This window comes from Astyanax mexicanus, chromosome 3 (assembly GCF_023375975.1).
Source record: "Astyanax mexicanus isolate ESR-SI-001 chromosome 3, AstMex3_surface, whole genome shotgun sequence".
NCBI lineage: Eukaryota > Metazoa > Chordata > Actinopteri > Characiformes > Acestrorhamphidae > Astyanax > Astyanax mexicanus.
The window spans coordinates 64,425,862-64,446,644 of NC_064410.1; the positions used below are offsets into that span (position 1 = coordinate 64,425,862).

A 20,783-nucleotide genomic window follows, 5' to 3' on the forward strand; every position below is an offset into this window, starting at 1 on the left:
AATAACAGAAAAACGTAATACTACAGCTTTACATTAAATGTAAATTTTGATGACGAACGATATATTTTTTTGTAATATATTTGAATATAACTTTATACAGTTTGTTAAATAAACCAAAGTTAGAAAAACATGTAATACTATAGCCTTACATAAATTTACAATTTTGATGAAAAGTGTTTTTTTTTTAGGCATATTTCAATGTAATAGGATACAATCCACCATGGCCAGACATTTCCTCACTAATTTGATGTAGTTTTCACTAAAAAAATTTTTTTTTGAAAATTGTCCAAAATGACACCAAAACTGTAGCTGGACATGATTTGCAGATTTTTTGCAGATTTTTTGAGTCTTTTTGAGGCATATTTGAATCACACTGAATATCTTTCTTTTTACTGCAGTAATTTATTGTTTTGTTTTTGCATGTGATACAGTATTGATGCATGGTGTTGAATATGTATATTATATTAGAATATGCAGTAAGAATTCCACACACAGTTAATCTCTATAAGGTCTAGATTTATTTCTTCTAAAACAAGGGAAACAAAACATCAAAAAGCGTGTTTTTTTCTGTAAGGGTACATGATGCTAATTAAAAACAAAGACCGGCAAACAGGGCAAAAGATATACATAGTCGTGAACAGATATTTTCAAATATAAAGATATACAGAGAGTTAAATAAAACAAATATAAAAGATTATAAAACCAATTAGTTCCTAAACAAGTGATAATAAAGCATTTGTAAAAACCAGGATAAAAATCGAGATATTAATCGGATCACACAACGGCTGCAATTCAAATACTTCAAAACTTGTTTGGATAAAAGCTAAAAAATAGTATAATCATTTGCTTCAAACCTTTGGAGATGACATATATTATTCATATTTCAGAAAACACTGTATTCAAACACATTCCTCATAGTTCTAAGCCTTATTTTATACTTTCTAGTTCAGCATCCTGCTTCTACAACACGTCTCCACCCGTCAATTCCAAACTCAGAACCACCTAATGTGGGATTTCAGTACTTTCCACCTGAACTGTGGATGGTTTTAAAAAAAAAAAAACAGTCTCTAAAGCCCTATCCGGAGCGGATTAGTATCTCAGGGGGTTCTGGGTAATTTTCTCTTTTATGGGGGTTTTTATCCTCTGTGATTTTATTCCCGTCCAGAACTATCATGTAGGTGTTTTTCTCAGACGTCCTCTAATAAAATTACAGGCTGTATTATCTACTGTTTTTCTCTGAACTCCGTGCTCCTCCGGTAATTTTAGTCCCGTCCGGACGCACATCTCTGAGTTTCGTCTCCTCGCCTTTAATAAAATAGATATTTGTCCACTGCCGCGCACTGTAATTACACTTTTGACGCGCCACGGTTTCCACAGAGATCCACGTTAAAAACACAACAGCGAGTGGAAATGGAGGAGCTACTGAACGCCGTGATGTCATGTGACAGAGAAAAAAGCCTAAAAACTCACTGATCCTCCTGTTTTTATAATTGCGGTCCGGATGCAGGAGTTTTATCACTGAGTAGAAAGCTCTATCTGGACAGGATTAGTTTCTCAGGGGTTCGTCTGTGTTAAAAATATTTCACACTTCTACTTTTTAGTGATAAAACTCCTGCATCCAGACTGCAGTTTAAAAAAACAGGAGGATCAGTGAGTTTTTTTTTTTTTTCTGGTTTTCTCTGTCACGTGACGACATCGCGGTGTTCAGTAGCTCCTCCATTTCCACTCGCTGTTGTGTTTTTTTTTTTTACGTGGATCTCCGTGGAAACCGTAGCGCACCCAAAGTGTAATTACGGTGAGCGGCAGTGGACAAATATCTATTTTATTAAAGGTGAGGAGACGAAACTCAGAGATGTGCGTCCGGACGGGACTAAAATTACCGGAGGAGCACTGAGTTCAGAGAAAAACAGTAGATAATTCAGCCTGTAATTTACTCAGAGGACGTCTGAGAAATAAAACACCTACATGATAGTTCTGGACGGGAATAAAATCACAGAGGATAAAAACCCGCATAAAAGAGAAAATTACCCCCAAACCCCCTGAGAAACTAATCCTGTACAGATAGGGCTTTATTTAACCATCTGCTCATCAGTTTTGTCTTTGGAGAGCCTACTTTTATACTACAGTCTGACACACACTCTCGAAAAGAGTTTTAACCTACATATCGTCACAGTCACACCAAAAACCATGTATCTCCAAAAGCGTAGTAACTTCTTTAAATGAGGGGATAAAATATTACTATGTTTAATAGTATTTTTTTTTTTGCATTATGTTTTGCAATACTATATTGATGGTCAAAAACTAATTTTTGATTTTTACTTAAATGTTTTACAATAAATTAGTTTACTTCTACAAATTGCTCAAAGACAGTGGTTAAATTTAGTGTTGGGTTTAAAGCCCGCCCACTAGATATCAGTGTTGTATTTTGCCATTAGAACCTACTATTCTGATTGGATAAAAAGTACATTTTTCATGATATGATGGTTAAGTATAATAGTGTAAAAAAAAATTATACAAGTAATCGCAATATAAGGGCCATTTCACAAAGTGGGTGCCATTTCTGTTCCCAGGAAATTACATGTGCGCACATAATAACTTTAAACTACATTTTATTATTGAGCATAGTGTCTTGTACATCGACCTAACTGCAAAAGTAAGATATATAATTAAAAACATTAATAAAAACTACTTATAACACTGAAAAAATAGCATTAGTTCCCTGCCCCCCCCACTCTCTAACTATAAACTTTACCATGAAATATAATTATATATTTATTAAAATCCTTCAGAGATGTAATTTATTTTGCATTGTTGTGTGACTCCAAATCCCATCTCTGCTTTAAAAAAAATAAAAATAATCCATAATATTTAAGTTAAATACACATTTTAGTTGTGTCCCTGTTGTTGTTTCACTCAGTCCTGTTACCGTAACACATTACCCTGATCATCTGAAACATCTGGAAAAATTCTACAACAGGAAGTCACATCTACAACAGGAAGTGACATCATCAGCTGGTTCTGGTTCTGAAGATCATGGGAAGACCAGAATTAAGTTCCTCATTAGTTATTTTTTTCTGTATATTTGATCTTATTGTAACGATGACTGAGGAGCTCAATCTCAACACTCAGTCCTGTTACCTACATTCATTCTTACATATTATTGGTTTATTTTTAATAATAATACAATTTTTTGGGGAAATAACTAGAATGTGCTTGGTGTCCTCAGGCTATTAGCATATTAGCCGCCATTTAGCATTTAGCATGTTTTTGCTAATTCTATGCTAAAAACTCATTCCTGTTTCTTTCAGTCCTGTTATTTAAAACATTAAAAGTAACAGGACTGAGTTCCAGTAAAAGAAGGGTTTTTTTTGGTCATAAATATAAATTTTTGAACATTTAAGTTATAACCATTTCTTTAAAATAAAGACTTTCTTGAGAGAAAATTAAAGAAATTAAAAAACCTTGTAGAGTTAAATAAGTGTTTTATTAGATTCAGAGTTTAAAAAGGTTTTTAAAAAATTAAGTTTAATTTGGAAGAATTACAACAAGCAATTGGCACCCATTCAGTGGAATGGCCCATAATCATCTAGCTTACAGTATCTTGAAATAAAGTGATATATTTATATTGAAATGAATCTCCTGTATCATGATGTACAGCAAATTCTATCAAGTTCTTGCCAATATAAAAGCTTGCAAACTGGGGAGAAAATTTTAACTTTTAACAAAGTAAAAATGTAAAAATAAAACAGAGGATAAAATGGAGATACAAGGTTTTTGTGTGATGTTTGACAAAACTTAGAAGTGAAAACGCACTGCCCTCTACAGGTCAGGAGGTTTAAAGTCCACACACTGAAACTACAGGAGTAAAGGAGGACTCTACATCGATATACGTCAACAACACGCTGCTTCTGCTGCTATTGCTGTTATTCTGCACAAAACAAGGCAAATTAGTGAAATTCCTATTATATCCTATTAGACACGCTGCTGTAAAACAGGTGGAGACGTTATAAACTGTAACAAAATGATAAAAAGTCCAATATTTAAAAAAATTTACCATCAAGAAACAGACAGAGCTGAACCAAGAAACGGCAAATTCTTGTGAAAAAGACGTGGAATAAAAAATATACGCTAAAATCAATCGCTGGTTTGAAAAAAGTCTGATATGCTGTTATATACCTTTATTTTATCAAAGACTGCTGAAGTAATATGCTTTTTTGTTTTAACTGTAAAATCTGTGCTGTAAACCTGTAAAAAACAACGACTCATGGCTTTAAAAAGTATTGCAGAATATGATTAAAGCATAATCATAATCATATTCAATTTATAGTGATTATCTGTTCTGTGCAGGTGGATTATCATTGGTTTATTCTGATCCAGACGGGGAGTCCTCGGCTATAATTTTCTTTCAATTAAAATTAAATCTTATATTTCTATTTTAAATGCTGTGTAGCCCAAGACCCAAGGTTTAATCCAAGTTTGGGAAAAGCTGCCTTTCTGTAAATTCAATAATCTAATGCTGTGTTCCATTTAATTCAGATTAAGCCTGGAATTAGATCAAACCAGAGTTGACTAAACTGGCATTTTATTTAAATATTCTTAAAATTTAAAATAAAACAGCTTGCTAAAGACTTTACAATTTTCCACAACTGGATTATCTATAATTTCTCAGTGTTTTATGGCAAATCTAACCCAAATAAGTCCCACTTTTTATGTGTCACATTAGAATTCTTAGCATCGTCCCAGGTTAGCATTGTTAGCGGCTGACTGCCGTGGACTAAAATAATTTTATACAGTATTTTGTGCATCCAAACAGCATCTAAACATCTCATACTGCGTGTAGGACTGATTTAATGAGATAATAATGATCAATTATCATTACAATTATCTCCAGCCCACATGGAACAGGATAGCAGGTATGATGGTATACTCATATACAAAACTAGTGTTTATACATCAACCAGCCATAACATTAAAACCACTGCCAGGTAAAAGGTGAATAACACTGCTGCTCTGGTATTACCAGTCAAGGAGTGGATATATATATATATATATATACTAGTGCATGCCAAAAAATCATGGAAAGTCATTGAAAAGTTACTTTATTTCAGTAATAATTTCAGTTGAAAATGTGAAACTCATATATATTATATAGATGTAATAAACACACAGAATGATCTATTCTAAGCATTTATTTATTTATTTTATTGTTGATGATGATTATGAAGCTTACAGCCAATGAAAACCCATAAATCAGTGTCTCAGAAGATTAGAATATTATATAATAAGACCAATTGGTACTTTTGGATGCAATGTGGGCAGTGTGCCAAGTCCTGCTGGAAAATGAAATCCGCATCTCCAAAATCTTACAGCACTTCCCTCTTCCCTCTGCTGACAACAACTTTTATAGAGATGCGGATAATCATCAATAATAAAAGAAATAAACGCTGAAAATAGATCACTCTGTTTTTAATACATCTATATAATATATGAGTTTCACATTTTTAACTAAATTACTGGAATGAAGTAACTTTTCAATAAAATGTATATATATATATATGTATACGTATATATGTATATATATACACATGTATATATATATGTCTATATATATATATATATATATATGCACATTAGAACATCTCCAGACCATCAGGCAGGTCTTGTGGGATGTTACTGGTATGTAGTGGTCAATATCTACCCAACTAACAGAGAACATTTTAAGAACGTTTAGCCTGCAACGTTTCAGAAATAATGATTTATAATAATAGTTTGCATCACAACGTTTTTAGAATGTTTCTCACTTAATGTAATCCGCTAGACTGATACTATGGAGATAAATTATGGAAACGTTAAATATAAAATTCCCAAAACTAAAAATGATCTAAAAAGACTGAACGTTCTAAGAATGTTAAATGTAACTTTCAGAAAATGTTCTACTCACCAAAAATTGTTAGCTGGATACAAAAAGTGGTGAATCAGTATCAGGGTCACGGCACCAAAACTCTTTTTTTTTTTTTATATAGGTCCTGCCAACCTCCCAACATACAGGACTTAAAGGAGAACTCCGGTCTAAAATTGACTTTTGTCGTCGTAAAACATGATAAAAAGTACTAAACTTTACTAAGTTTATTAAAAAACAATGTTTAGCGCCATCTTTACCTTTACTTCAGTACCTTAAGAACTCTTTAATATGTTTTACTACACCAGAAGTCCATTTTAACACCAGAGTTCTCCTTTAAATCCTAAAGTCTTGGGTCAGACACTGCAGAAACTCCTTCAGAGGTCTTGTGGAGTGATTTGTTGGTACATTGGATTTTAATATTACAGTGTTTAAGCAGGTGGTTATGATGGCAGTGGTTATGGCTTATCAGATCATACTTTAACATTTTCTTTACTTTTAGATTAAGTGCTAAATTTTTGGAAGAGTGCACAAATATATGCATGTGTATATATATATATATAAAAACACCCCAAAAACAAACGATTTCTATCAGTTATATGTGTAGATTGGTATAATGTGTGAGGAACACGGCTGGATGCTGGGATCACTTCAGTTCAGAGGAAGAGGGCGGAGATCCCAAAATTGGAGACTTTGGAGACACCTGAGAGAAGAAACGACATAAAAGATAAATGCTAATTTAGTACAGGAATACATATATATATATAATTAACTGGGACACATTTTCTATATTCACATTTTTGTTGTTTTTTTACTTTATGTCAGGGTCCAGACTGTGGTTGAGTGACCTGCTAGACCAGGGATGTCCAAACTACGGCCCGCGGGCCATTTGCAGCCCGTTTCCTTTTTTGGAGCGGCCCGCGAGGTATTTTAGAAATAGAATGAAAGTTGGCCCGCTGTTAAGCAGGTTTTTATAATGTGAGATTCAAAGTTTGAACGCTAGGTGTCAGAAACGGGCCAAAGAGTCTAAAAGCGGAGAGAGTGCGCATTTCTAGCGCAGAAAAACGGGCAAAAGAGTCTAAAAGCGGAGAGAGTGCGTATTTCTAGCGCAGAAAAACGGGCCAAAGAGTCTAAAAGCAGAGAGGGTGCGCATTTCTAGCGCAGAAAAACGGGCCAAAGAGTCTAAAAGTGGAGAGAGTGCGCATTTCTAGCGCAGAAAATCGGGCCAAAGAGTCTAAAAGCGGAGAGAGTGCGTATTTCTAGCGCAGAAAAACGGGCCAAAGAGTCTAAAAGCAGAGAGGGTGCGCATTTCTAGCGCAGAAAAACGGGCCAAAGAGTCTAAAAGTGGAGAGAGTGCGCATTTCTAGTGCAGAAAAACAGGCCAAAGAGTCTAAAAGCGGAGAGAGTGCGCATTTCTAGCGCAGAAAATCGGGCCAAAGAGTCTAAAAGCAGAGAGAGTGCGCATTTCTAGCGCAGAAAATCGGGCCAAAGAGTCTAAAAGTGGAGAGAGTGCGCATATCTAGCGCAGAAAATCGGGCCAAAGAGTCTAAAAGCGGAGAGAGTGAGCATTTCTAGCGCAGAAAAACGGGCCAAAGAGTCTAAAAGTGGAGAGAGTGCGCATTTCTAGCGCAGAAAAACAGTGCCAAAGAGTCTAAAAGCGGAGAGAGTGCGCATTTCTAGCGCAGAAAAACGGGCCAAAGAGTCTAAAAGTGGAGAGAGTGCGCATTTCTAGCGCAAAAAATCGGGCCAAAGAGTCTAAAAGCGGAGAGGGTGCGCATATCTAGCGCAGAAAAACGGGCCAAAATCTAAAAGTTGCCGTAATTAAGGAGTTTAATATTAAGAGACATCATGAAATGACACATCAATTTGAAAAATCTTAGTTTACACAACACTGTCAAAGATAAAGATAGTAAGTGAAGTAAAATGGTGTGTAAATGAAATAATCAGGAAAATGTATTATTTAAAGTGGTATATTTCATTATTTGTTTTATTATAGAGTCTGTGGTCCGTGACTTCAAATATATTTCTCATTCTGGCCCCCAACAAAAAAAGTTTGGACACCCCTGATCTAGACCATTCCCAACCACCAGAGGGAGGTATAGGATGTTTCTCAATACTAAAAATGCGTAGCACTGATAATAAAACATAACATTATGACCACCTCCATATTTTTACACCAATTAAACCCACTTTTATTTTATCTCCACTGATCCTATATTTCACTCTTTAGTTGTATAATAATTACAGACTGTACTTTATTTTTCTCCTCCTTTCACTGGAGTATTCTGGATTGTAGATTAATACTAATGTCATCCAAACTATGAAGAATATGTTTTATTATATTTTACATTCTTCAAAGTATCTCCTCTTGTTTAGATGATCAGTTTTAAGTTTTGAACATCTCTGCTGGATTTTCTCAGTCAGTTTTATGAGGTAGAGTCTCCTGGAATTCAGGCTTTCAGTTAACAGCTGTGCTGAACTCATCAAGAGTTAATTACTTGAATTTCTTGTCTCTTAATAAAGTGTTTGAGAGCATCAGTTAAAGTAAAGTAGTGAAGAGGTAGAGTTACAGGTATACAGTGAATACTGAATATTTGAGTAGTAATGTTCGAATCCAGGTTATGAGAAGCAACAACTACTCAACTAAATACAGACAAAAAAAAAAAGTAATATTTTCAAGAAGTTTAGAAGTATCCTTAAATGCAGCCACAAAAAAGACCATCAAAAACGAAGCACTCCAGGAAAGGAACAGTTCATCAGAGTTACCAGCCTCAGAAACTGCAAGTAAACAGCTTTTATTTTGGTTTGTTGAACACTTTTAAGTTACTACATCATTTCTTATGATTCCTACACTATTCATTTACTATGTAGGGAAAATAAATGAAAACATATATATTTTTTTTTAAATTGAGAACTATATGTTTACATTAAGCAACAAAAGGCTGCCAATGGCAAAAGCTCTCAAATTCTCTCAAAATCCTTTAAATAAAATTTTAATCAAATAAAATCTTATTTTTTTTTATTTGGACCCAAGATTCAGAATATCTTAACTGGTGTTTTGTTTTGGGTTTTTTTTTTATTATTGAGTTAAAATGACTTTGAAAAGTAAAAGTTCTAAGAGTCTTTTTTTTTTTGTTCTAAAAGTAATTTTTAATTTAATGGCAAGTTAAAGAACATAAATAAAGGACATATAGCAGGGGTCTGCAATAGGCCTGCGTGAAGCATCTGGCCCGCGAGGCTGTTTGTTTGAACTATAATGAAAAATTAAAAGTAATAAAATGCTTCTCTGGTGAGCTTTTGTTTACACCCCCCCCCCCCCCCCCCGTGTCTCTCTCTCTTTCTGTGACTTTAGCTTCCGCCCGTTCTCAGGCATCCGATCTCCTTATAAGGGTATTAGTTTTTTTTTCAGCTGTGTCCCAATAATTCGTTAGCTGGGGCAGTGGTAGTGTATTGGAGCGCGACCCTGACGACACGGGTTTGAGGTTCAATCCCTCAGGATTCAACAGGGTTTACCCGTTTAAGATCAGCTGTTCTGCAACTGGGTTCAACAACCCTCTGGGCTGGAGAGCTACTAGTCTGTAGCAGCACTCCATCTCATTACACTTCATTTTACAAAACACATTTTTTTTTCGTGGCCACGTAATGTTTCGGAAAGTATCTATATAAATATAAATATATTTATAAATATAATGAAATATAAATATATTGATAGTGTAATTTTACTCACGGGAGACGGTGGTTTGGCGAAGTTGAGATGGGCGTACAGAAGCACGGCGATGTCGTTCTGACTGGCCTCCAGCGCGATGGAGAGAGCGGTGCTGCCGTCCTGAAAGAACAGAGGGACGAGGATACAGTACGAGGACACTTTCACCGATCAATCAAACTGATCAATATTATTTTAACTGTATTATTATTTGGACTGTACTAAATTTTACTAGAAAATGTTTTGATTTTTGTCAATTTCTTTAATATTTTATACGATTTTACAAATTTATTTATTTTGTTTAATATTTTTTCCTATTTTTCTCCCCAATTTACACGATCAATTACCCAACCCACTCATTAGGACTCCCCCCCTATCACTAGTGATGCCCCCCAACACACCAGGAGGGTGAAGACTAACACATGCTTCCTCTGATACATGTGTAGTCAGACTCCGCCTCTTTTTGAGCTGCTGCTGATGCAGTAGCATTACCGAGTAGCATCACAGAGTAAAGCGCAGCGACTCGGTTCTGATACATCAGCTCACAGACGCCCTGTGCTGCAGACATCACCCTAGGAGTGATGTGGGGAGAGAGCACCATCTACTGTACTGTACCCACCCAGAGGGAGCAGGGCCAATTGTGCTCCCTCTGAGCGCCGGCAGCTTGATGGTAAAGCTGCATGAGCGGGATTCAAACCTGCGACCTCCTGCTCACAGTGGCAGCGCTTTAGACCGCTGGACCACTCGGCGCCCCGATTTTACTAATTTAAACAATTGAATGTACTGTTCTTATGTGCAGGATCAGTACTTGTAATCAGTAATAGTAATGCAAACTTAAAAGTTAATTGTAGTTCTTTTTATTTCATTTTTCATATTTAGTATTTCTTTTTTTCTATTTGTAAATTATCGCCTGTACATTTGTAGATTTTTACTTATTTTGTTAAGATAACAGATGTGTATCTTACTTTTGATGATCTCTCTATGTATCTTTTTATATTGTTTATAAGATGCTGTAACAATGCAAATTTCCCCAATTAAGATAATAAAAGGCTCTTTTATCTTATCTCATCTCATCTTAGCTTATTTTACAATTAACTATTTTCATTTTACCATATAATTGTGACTGATGATGACTATTGTTTTATATTTTGATTCCTAAGTTCTCAGTTCATTATTACTCATTTTATATTTTTTATAATTCTTATAATTTACTTTACTTTTACTATTGTTATCTTTTTCTTTATTTTATATTTTGTACATTATTCACTTTTATGTGATAAAATTTGTTTTTATGGTCTTTGAGATTTTTCTATTTTTTTCTTTTTACATATTGTCACTGTCCAACGAAAAACACGTATCTCCAAAAACAGCAACTTTACAGGAGAGAGAAAGAAACCTCGTAAACTTTCAATAGAAGTCAATGTAAAAAGAGTTTATTTTAGGTCATTTTAAAGAAGAGTTTCTATTGGTCCATTCATTAAGAAATGTTGGCACAGTGTACAGGAGAGTTTGTCTGTTCAAATGATGTAGTAAATTAAAAATGGAGATAAGTGTTTTAATTGGACAGCAACAATATATATTTTTATCATCTAAATTAAATGTTGATTTAGTATTTATTTATTTATTTATTTATTTATTTTTACTTTTTTGTTCCTTATTATTTGTTTTTAATCCCTTTTATGCTGTAAATGACCTCAGCTACACCTCAATATATTTCTGAGTAAAAATAATGGTTGATTAATTGATTGAATTTATCCCTACAACATTTTACAGTTTCTAAAAAACTGTTTTTCTTTTAGCCATTTTCACATAAAATTGTACTGCAGTAAATTTTACTACATTTTCTAGAAAATATTGAATTTTTTGTCAATGGTTTTATAACTTATCATTTACAATTTACTATTTTTCTTTTTACAATTGTTCTTTTTCTAAACAAAAAATCTTTGATTTCACAGGATTTTTCTCGTCTTTTCCATTCAATCCTGTCATTCATTCATTCATTTTTTATTTTTTTGCCATAACATTTTTTTATTATTATTTTCATTTTACCATGAATTTTTTTTAGGATTTCACTAATTTTACTATTTACAATGTACCATACAATTGTTCAGTTTCTAAAAAAATGTAATTTCTTTATGATTTTATAGGATTTTACTTTTTTTTTCTTTTTGCATTTACTTTTTTCTTTTTGTCAATTTATTTATGATTTTTTAGGATTTCGCAAAATTAAATTTATAAAATTTTGTATTTGAATTTTTGTTCATTTTTATTTTACCATACTATTATACCGTACTAAATTTAACAGCTTCTCTTTACTAAATCCTTACTTAAGCCAGAAAACCACCCCATAATGCGTATTAAACGTTTAATTATAATTTATTAGGATTAATATTAATGTGATTAAACGTTTAATTATAAATATATATAATTTTTACTCACGTTATCTGTGAGAGTGGCGTCACAGCCGGGCACAGACAGCAGCTGTCGCACGATGTCGACGTGTCCGTGCTCACAGGCGCACATCAGCGCCGTGGATCCATCATCATCCTGCAGATTCACCTGAGCTCCACAGGTGAGCAGCGCTCGCACCATATCCCCCCGACCGTGACTCACCGCCAGCATCAGAGCCGTCTGACCCGCCTGCACATCACATACACAACGTGCTAACATGCTAACATGCTAACATTCACACTGAGGGGAGAAGTGTGTGAACCCCTCGGCTAATGACTTTTCCAAGAGCTAATTACAGACAGAATGTGATGAGATGTGATTGGATAGGTAAAGGATCGGTCCAGTAAAGGATCAGTTCAGTAAAAGATCAGTTCAGTAGAGGATCAGTTCAGTAAAGGATCAGTTCAGTAGATGATCAGTCAGTAGAGGATCAGTTCAGTAAAGGATCAGTTCAGTAGATGATCAGTCAGTAGAGGATCAGTTCAGTAAAGGATCAGTTCAGTAGAGGATCAGATCAGCAGAGGACCAGTTAGTAAAGGATCAGTCCAGTAGAGGATCAGTTAGTAAAGGATCAGTTCAGTAGAGGATCAGTTCAGTGGAGGATCAGATCAGTGGAGGATCAGTCAGTATAGGATCAGATCACTAGAGGATCAGTTCAGTAGAGGATCAGTTCAGTCGAGGATCAGTTCAGTAAAGGATCAGATCAGTAGAGGATCAGTTCAGTGGAGGATCAGTTCAGTAAAGGATCAGATCAGTAGAGGATCAGATCAGTAGAGGATCAGTTCAGTCGAGGATCAGTTCAGTAAAGGATCAGATCAGTAAAGGATCAGTTCAGTAGAGGATCAGTTCAGTGGAGGATCAGATCAGTGGAGGATCAGTCAGTAAAGGATCAGATCACTAGAGGATCAGTTCGGTAGAGGATCAGTCAGTAAAAAATCAGTCAGTAAAGGATCAGTTCAGTAGAGGATCAGTATAGTGGAGGATCAGTTAGTAAAGAATCAGTTCAGTAAAGAATCAGTTCAGTGAAGGATCAGTTCAGTGAAGGATCTGTCCAGTAGAGGATCAGTTAGTAAAGAATCAGTTTAGTAAAGGATCAGTTCAGTAGAGGAACAGTACCTGGCTGGCCTTGGCGTTGACGTCTCCGGTGCGGAGCAGCTGCAGGACGGTCTGAAGGTCGCTGTCTGAGTGGAACGCAGCCAAAGCCGTCAGCATGATCGCTGTGTAACCAGCTTTATTCTGCTTATCAGCATTACAGAGACCTGCACACACACACACACACACACCTGTCACACTCCTGAATTACACACCTGTCACACCCTCACTTATCTTTAATAAACTCCTGAAGACAGAGCTCTTCAAAGAGCACTTACTCTCCTAACACCTCTAACTAACTACCTTCTACTACCAGATCAGGAGAATCTCTCACTATCTTTAATAAACTCCTGAAGACAGAGCTCTTCAAAGAGCACTTACTCTCCTAACACCTCTAACTAACTACCTTCTACTACCAGATCAGGAGAATCTCTCACTATCTTTAATAAACTCCTGAAGACAGAGCTCTTCAAAGAGCACTTACTCTCCTAACACCTCTAACTATCTACCTTCTACTACCAGATCAGGAGAATCTCTCGCTATCTTTAATAAACTCCTGAAGACAGAGCTCTTCAACGAGCACTTACTCTCCTAACACCTCTAACTAACTACCTTCTACTACCAGATCAGGAGAATCTCTCACTATCTTTAATAATAAACTCCTGAAGACAGAGCTCTTCAAAGAGCACTTACTCTCCTAACACCTCTAACTAACTACCTTCTACTACCAGATCAGGAGAATCTCTCACTATCTTTAATAAACTCCTGAAGACAGAGCTCTTCAAAGAGCACTTACTCTCCTAACACCTCTAACTAACTACCTTCTACTACCAGATCAGGAGAATCTCTCACTATCTTTAATAAACTCCTGAAGACAGAGCTCTTCAAAGAGCACTTACTCTCTTAACACCACTAACACACTAACTACTTCTAACCTCATTTCACCCATATTTTAAAAGCGTCTGCCAAATGAAATGTAATGTACTGTAATGTAATGTAATGTAATGTACTGTAATGTAATGTAATGTACTGTAATGTAATGTACTGTAAATGTAATGATTCTGGGTTCTAATCGTCATTCTAATCGTACCTTACTCTTACCCATTACCAAACCTTACCCATAGCCCTACTCTAATCTTACCATAAACCTTACTCTTTCTATAATCTTATCTTACCCTTACTCCAGTATTACCGTAACCTTACCTTACTCTAAATTTACGCAAATCTAACCTCGCCATAACATTACCCTTACCTTATTTTTTACCTTAATTTAACCCTACCCCAGCCTTACCTGACCTGTACCATAACTTTACCTTGATATTATCCTTACCCTAAGCATACTGTAACTTTACCTTCCCCATACCCCCACCTTAACTTTAACCTAATCTTATCCTAAAATCCTTAAACCAAACCTTACTTTACCTTTAATCCATCCTTACCTTAACATTACCATTATTCAAACTTCACATACTCTATGCGTACCCTAACTATACTGTAACCTTACCTTAACCATACTCCTACCTTAACCATTCCCTCATTCTAATCTCATCCTAAAGTACCTACGCCCTATATTTACCTTACCTTAACTTAATATTACCTATACTCTAACATTATCATTACCCTAACCTTACATAATAATACCCTATGCTTACCCTAATCATACTCCCACCTTAACCTTACCCACACTCCCACCATAACCTTACACTAATCTAATCCTAAACCCACCATTAAACCAAACCTTACCCTACCTATGCCATATATATACCTAACCTTAACTTAATCTTACCTATATTCTAACATTGTCATTACCCTAACCTTACCCTATGCTTACCCTAATCATACTCCCACCTTAACCTTTCCCTCATTCTAATATTATCCTAAACTCACACTCACAACACACCTTACCCTACCTATGCCCTATATTTACCTTACCTTAACTTAATCTTACCTATACTCTAACATTATCATTACCCTAACCTTACATAACCATACCCTATGCTTACCCTAATCATACTCCCACCTTAACAGTACATTAATCTAATCCTAAACTCACCATTAAAACAAACCTTACCCTACCTATAACATATCCTTACCTTACCCATACCTTATCTATACCATATCTATATCCTAACATTACCATTACCCTATCTTCACATAACCTCAGATACCCTATGCTTACCCTATCTATAACCTTACCTTACCCATACTCCCACATAACCTTACCCTCAACTACACACCAAAGCTTACCCTACCTACAACCTATCCTTACTGTACCTTAACATTACCCTTACTTTAACCGTACATAACCATACTTTACCCTTACCCTAACCACACTGTAACCTCACCTTACCTGTACCATAACTTTACCTTAACATTACATTTACCCTAAGCCAGGGGTGTCCGAACTACGGCCCGCGGGCCATTTGAGGCCCGTTTCCTTTTTTGGAGCGGCCCGCGAGGTATTTTAGAAATAAAATGAAAGTTGGCCCGCTGTTAAGCAGGTTTTTATAATGTGAGATTCAAAGTTTGAACGCTAGGTGTCAGAAACGGGCCAAAGAGTCTAAAAGTGGAGAGAGTGCGCATTTCTAGCGCAGAAAAACAGGCCAAAGAGTCTAAAAGCGGAGAGGGTGCACATTTCTAGCACAGAAAAACGGGCCAAAGAGTCTGAAAGTGGAGAGGGTGTGCATTTCTAGCACAGAAAAACAGCCAAAGAGTCTAAAAGCGGAGAGAGTGCGCATTTCTAGCACAGAAAAACGGGCCAAAGAGTCTAAAAGCGGAGAGGGTGCGCATTTCTAGCACAGAAAAACGGGCCAAAGAGTCTAAAAGCGGAGAGGGTGCGCATTTCTAGCACAAAAAAACGGGCCAAAGAGTCTAAAAGTGGAGAGGGTGCGCATTTCTAGCACAGAAAAACAGCCAAAGAGTCTAAAAGCGGAGAGAGTGCGCATTTCTAGCACAGAAAAACGGGCCAAAGAGTCTAAAAGTGGAGAGAGTGCGCATTTCTAGTGCAGAAAAACGGGCCAAAGAGTCTAAAAGCGGAGAGGGTGCGCATTTCTAACACAGAAAAACGGGCCAAAGAGTCTAAAAGCGTAGAGAGTGCGCATTTCTAGCGCAGAAAAACGGGCCAAAGAGTCTAAAAGCGGAGAGAGTGCGCATTTCTTGCGCAGAAAAATGGGCCAAAGAGTCTAAAAGCAGAGAGGGTGCACATTTCTAGCACAGAAAAACGGGCCAAAGAGTCTAAAAGCGTAGAGAGTGCGCATTTCTAGCGCAGAAAAACGGGGCAAAGAGTCTAAAAGCGGAGAGAGTGCGCATTTCTAGCACAGAAAAACGGGCCAAAGAGTCTAAAAGCGGAGAGAGTGCGCATTTCTAGCGCAGAAAAACAGCCAAAGAGTCTAAAAGTGGAGAGAGTGCGCATTTCTAGCACAGAAAAACGGGCCAAAGAGTCTAAAAGCGGAGAGAGTGCGCATTTCTAGCGCAGAAAATCAGGGCAAAAGAGTCTAAAAGCGGAGAGGGTGCGCATTTCTAGCACAGAAAAACGGGCCAAAGAGTCTAAAAGTGGAGAGGGTGCGCATTTCTAGCGCAGAAAAACAGGGCAAAAGAGTCTAAAAGCGGAGAGGGTAAGCTTATATAACCATACTGAAACCTTACCATACCCATACTCCCACCTTAACTTTACTCTGACCCTAATCTTTTCCTAAACTCAACCTCAAACCAAACCATAGTCTATTTATAACCCATCCTTACCTCAACGTTACCTTACCTATAACCTAAACATTAACATTACCCTTACCCTAAGCATACTTAAACCCTACCTTACCTATTCTCCCACCTTAATCTAATCCTAAACTTACCCTTACACCAAACCTTACCCTACCTATAACCTATTCTTACCTTACCTGTACAATGATTTTACCTTACCTATAAACTAAACATTAACATTACCCTTACTCTACCCCACCTTAACCTTACTTTTCCCCAATCTAATCCTAAACTTACCCTCAAACCAATCATTACCCTACCTATAACCTATCCTTACCTCAACTTTACCGTACCTATACTCTAACATTATCATTATCCTAACCTTACATTACCATACTGAAACCTTACCATACCCATACTCCCACCTTAACTTTACTCTGACCCTAATCTTTTCCTAAACTCACCCTCAAACCAAACCATAGTCTACTTATAACCCATCCTTACCTCAACATTACCTTACCTATAACCTAAACATTACCCTTACCCTAAGCATACTTAAACCCTACCTTACCTATTCTCCCACCTTAATCTAATCCTAAACTTACCCTTACACCAAACCTTACCCTACCTATAACCTATTCTTTCCTTACCTGTACCATGATTTTACCTTACCTATAAACTAAACATTAACATTACCCTTACTCTACCCCACCTTAACCTTACTTTTCCCCCTAATCTTTTCCTAAACTCACCCTCAAACAAATCCATACCCTACCTATAACCTATCCTTACCTTAACTTTACCGTACCTATACTCTAACATTATCATTACCCTAACCTTACATTACCATACTGTAACGTTACCTGTGTCCAGCAGCAGTTTGACAACGGGGAAGTTGGAGTGTGAGACGGTGTAGTGCAGCGCTGTGTTTCCGTTTCCGTCGGCCATGTTCACCACAAACTCCAGCAGCTGCGGAGAGACGGAGGCGAAGGCGTCCATGTAGGATCTCACCACGGCCGTGTCCGCCGACTTGTGGCAGGAAACCCTCAGCCACTCCTGCAGCACCGCGGTGTAGGCCGTCCTCTGGAGGAGCACAGATACACAGGGATTTTAACAGAAAAAAAATAATAATTTTGCAATTTTTTACATAAAAAAAAAATAAAACATAGTAGAAATAAAACTGCTATCATATTTATAAAGTCTCAATATAAATCAAAAGGTAACTTTTCATCCAATCAAAAGAAAGGGATACGAAGTGTACAACACTGCCATCTAGTGGGTGGGGTTTAAACACAACATTAAATGAACCCCTGTCTACACATATACAAATCTTTGCATGTAAACTATTTATTAATAATCAACACTCTAATTTTAAGAAGTTAGAATAGGTCTATGTTCTATGCAAAATATGTTCATGTATTTACACAAAATCACTCTCACATAAAGATTTTTAAGAATGAGCCGTTTAAGGGCTCTGACACTTTTATGCAAATAAGCTGCTGCTGGCCACTCCGCACGTTTACGCTGAGCATTTACCACAGCTTGTGCAAATGGCAATCAATACCCAAACAAGCAAGTCCATGCTTAGTAGTAAGACATTATAATTTGAATATAATTACAAAAAAAGATCTTTATTTTACCAAAACAAATCCGTCAACAGCTCATTAACATTAACTGCCGCTTCTTGATAACTAAACACGATGGGCAATATTAAGGTCAGCAAAATTTATTGTGGTTATGTCCGTATATAAATCGTATGATAAATCGATAGCATATATTTTTTGTAAAATATCTACATAATATCAAAATACTCCTTTCATTTGTTATATTTATAACATATATAAGCTTATACATACCGCCCCCTGCTGGCTGAAGGCATTTGGTTCACCGAGTGCTTTCTGTAAGGTCTGAAGAGCAGTCATGAGGCTCTCGCTCAGTTCCCCTCTGAAACAGAACAAAGCAAATCATTATTTACTCAGTAAACACTCAGCATTCATACATTTATTAATACAGTACCGCTCAAAAGTTTGGAAACAAAAAGTTCTAGAGGTGTTATGCTCTTCTTAACTGCTTTTTCTTTTTTTCTTAGTCATGGTAAACACTGTTTTTGTCTACTATCTAATCTATATGTGTTCATTCATTGTTTTCAAGCCTTTAATATTAATCTACAATGTGGTAAATACAGAGACTGTGAAAAAAAAAGATGGACGCCGTGTCGCCATTCCCATTCATTCAATAAAAATGAAGCCAAAATCTTCCTCCGTGTTGTTGATCCTGAAACCCGAGTCTGTAGAGCGCAGTAGAGACCAGAGGAGGGAGAAAGACTGTGGAGAGACCGCCTACTCATTTAAATAACCCCGCCCCTGAGGGCTGCCTCGAGGTCACAGGCTGCAGAGCGGACCGGAGCGGGGCGGAGCTGACAGTCTGTTATTGGCCCCGCCCATAACCAGCCCTTTTACAATAACCACACCTTTTTTTAATAGAGCTAAATAACGTTTTAAAAAATGAATTATGTGGGGATATAAAAATTTAACAATATAAGCAGAGGTTAGTCTAGCTGCTGCATTTAAATAAAGGAGGTAGAATTACAGTATATTAGAAAAAAACGTGATTGAAAATTGTCTGTTTTGCCATTGAATCCTATGGGGATGGGTGGGGTTAAACAGCTTTCTGAAACCGAACAGCAGGGGGCGCTCGACCTGTGGTGGCTTCACTTTGGGTAAATATAATACAAACAAATTTTAAAGGGAATATATGTCCAAACATTTGACTGGTTATTTGTGTGCATCATAGTTGTTAAAATTCCATATAAACACTGCCTAACAATAAATGTATTGTTTTTTTTTTACTCAGAATGAGTTATTATTACACATATAGAGAATAGAATATATTAACCTTCCCTTTATATTATATATATATATATATATTAACCAACTTTTACTACATTTTGTACTGTTTTCTTATTTATGTGAGGGTGGGGTTTTGGCATATCAGCTGTGCTGCCTGGTTTCAGTAAATATGTATATGTGTATATATATTTAAAAACATTAATTATATTAATTACATTAATTACATTATTCATAGTGCTGGACGATATGGCCAAAATTCATATCACGATATATTCCTTAATTTCGGTCGATACGATATAATTCCGATATCGATATAAATACTTAGAAGGCCTCAGAAAACTGCTAAGAATCCCTGCAATGGAAATACGTACCTACTAGGGGTGGGCGATATGGCCCTAAAATAATATCACAATATTTCATGGTATTATCGCGATAACGATACTCTTGGCGATATGACAAAAAAACAAAAAACTTTTTTATTATTGCATACAATATGATATTGCACACCTTTAAGATATTTAAAAAAAACAATAATTTTAGCAGATTTATAACAGAAGTCAATAATTGAGAATTACATGATACTAATAATAATAATGCACTCCAAATATCTCCATATATCCAGTATTAAAGTAAAATAAATGACACTTTACAGATATAATCTGTCTCTAGTAGATATTTAATAGGAAATTAGAAATGTGTGAGTTTTTCTTTTGCTTAAAACAGCAAAAAAATTAGTACCCTGATGTGATAATTAGGGGTGAGTGATGTGGCACGATATTTCAGAGTATAATATCGTGATATATGATATGGCACACCCCTAGTACCTACTACTGTCTACTTAATTTAAGTCTTTGAAACCTCCTTTCACGAAAACATTATAATACTTAAGAAATAAACAATAGTCAAGATAAATCAATGCTCAATTTTATTTGCATATAGCAAAATAAAAACATGACATCCCTGTGAAACATAAGCCAATATAACTATTACCAATAAAAAAATAACTTAAAATTAGGATAGAAGCAGAGCTTCTTAGTCTTTTGTAAACAAATTTAACAGATCAAAACAAAAGTGTTCCAACTAGGATAAAGAA

At 36.1% G+C, this 20,783-nt stretch overlaps 1 protein-coding gene across 2 annotated transcripts in view; it reads right to left on the reverse strand.

The window, feature by feature from the left end:
- Positions 1-499: 499 nt before the first annotated feature.
- The window catches only part of kank2 (KN motif and ankyrin repeat domains 2), an 80,017-nt gene continuing 59,733 nt past the window's right edge, over positions 500-20,783 (reverse strand). For both annotated transcript variants that reach the window (XM_049475628.1, XM_022667195.2), the window contains exons 8-13: positions 18,698-18,785; positions 17,705-17,924; positions 13,170-13,312; positions 12,042-12,242; positions 9,627-9,725; positions 500-6,602 (exon numbers count right to left, since the gene is read on the reverse strand). In XM_049475628.1, coding sequence (XP_049331585.1) covers positions 6,546-6,602; positions 9,627-9,725; positions 12,042-12,242; positions 13,170-13,312; positions 17,705-17,924; positions 18,698-18,785 — 808 coding nt within the window. In that variant the 3' untranslated portion in view covers positions 500-6,545. The remainder of the gene's footprint in view (positions 6,603-9,626; positions 9,726-12,041; positions 12,243-13,169; positions 13,313-17,704; positions 17,925-18,697; positions 18,786-20,783) is intronic.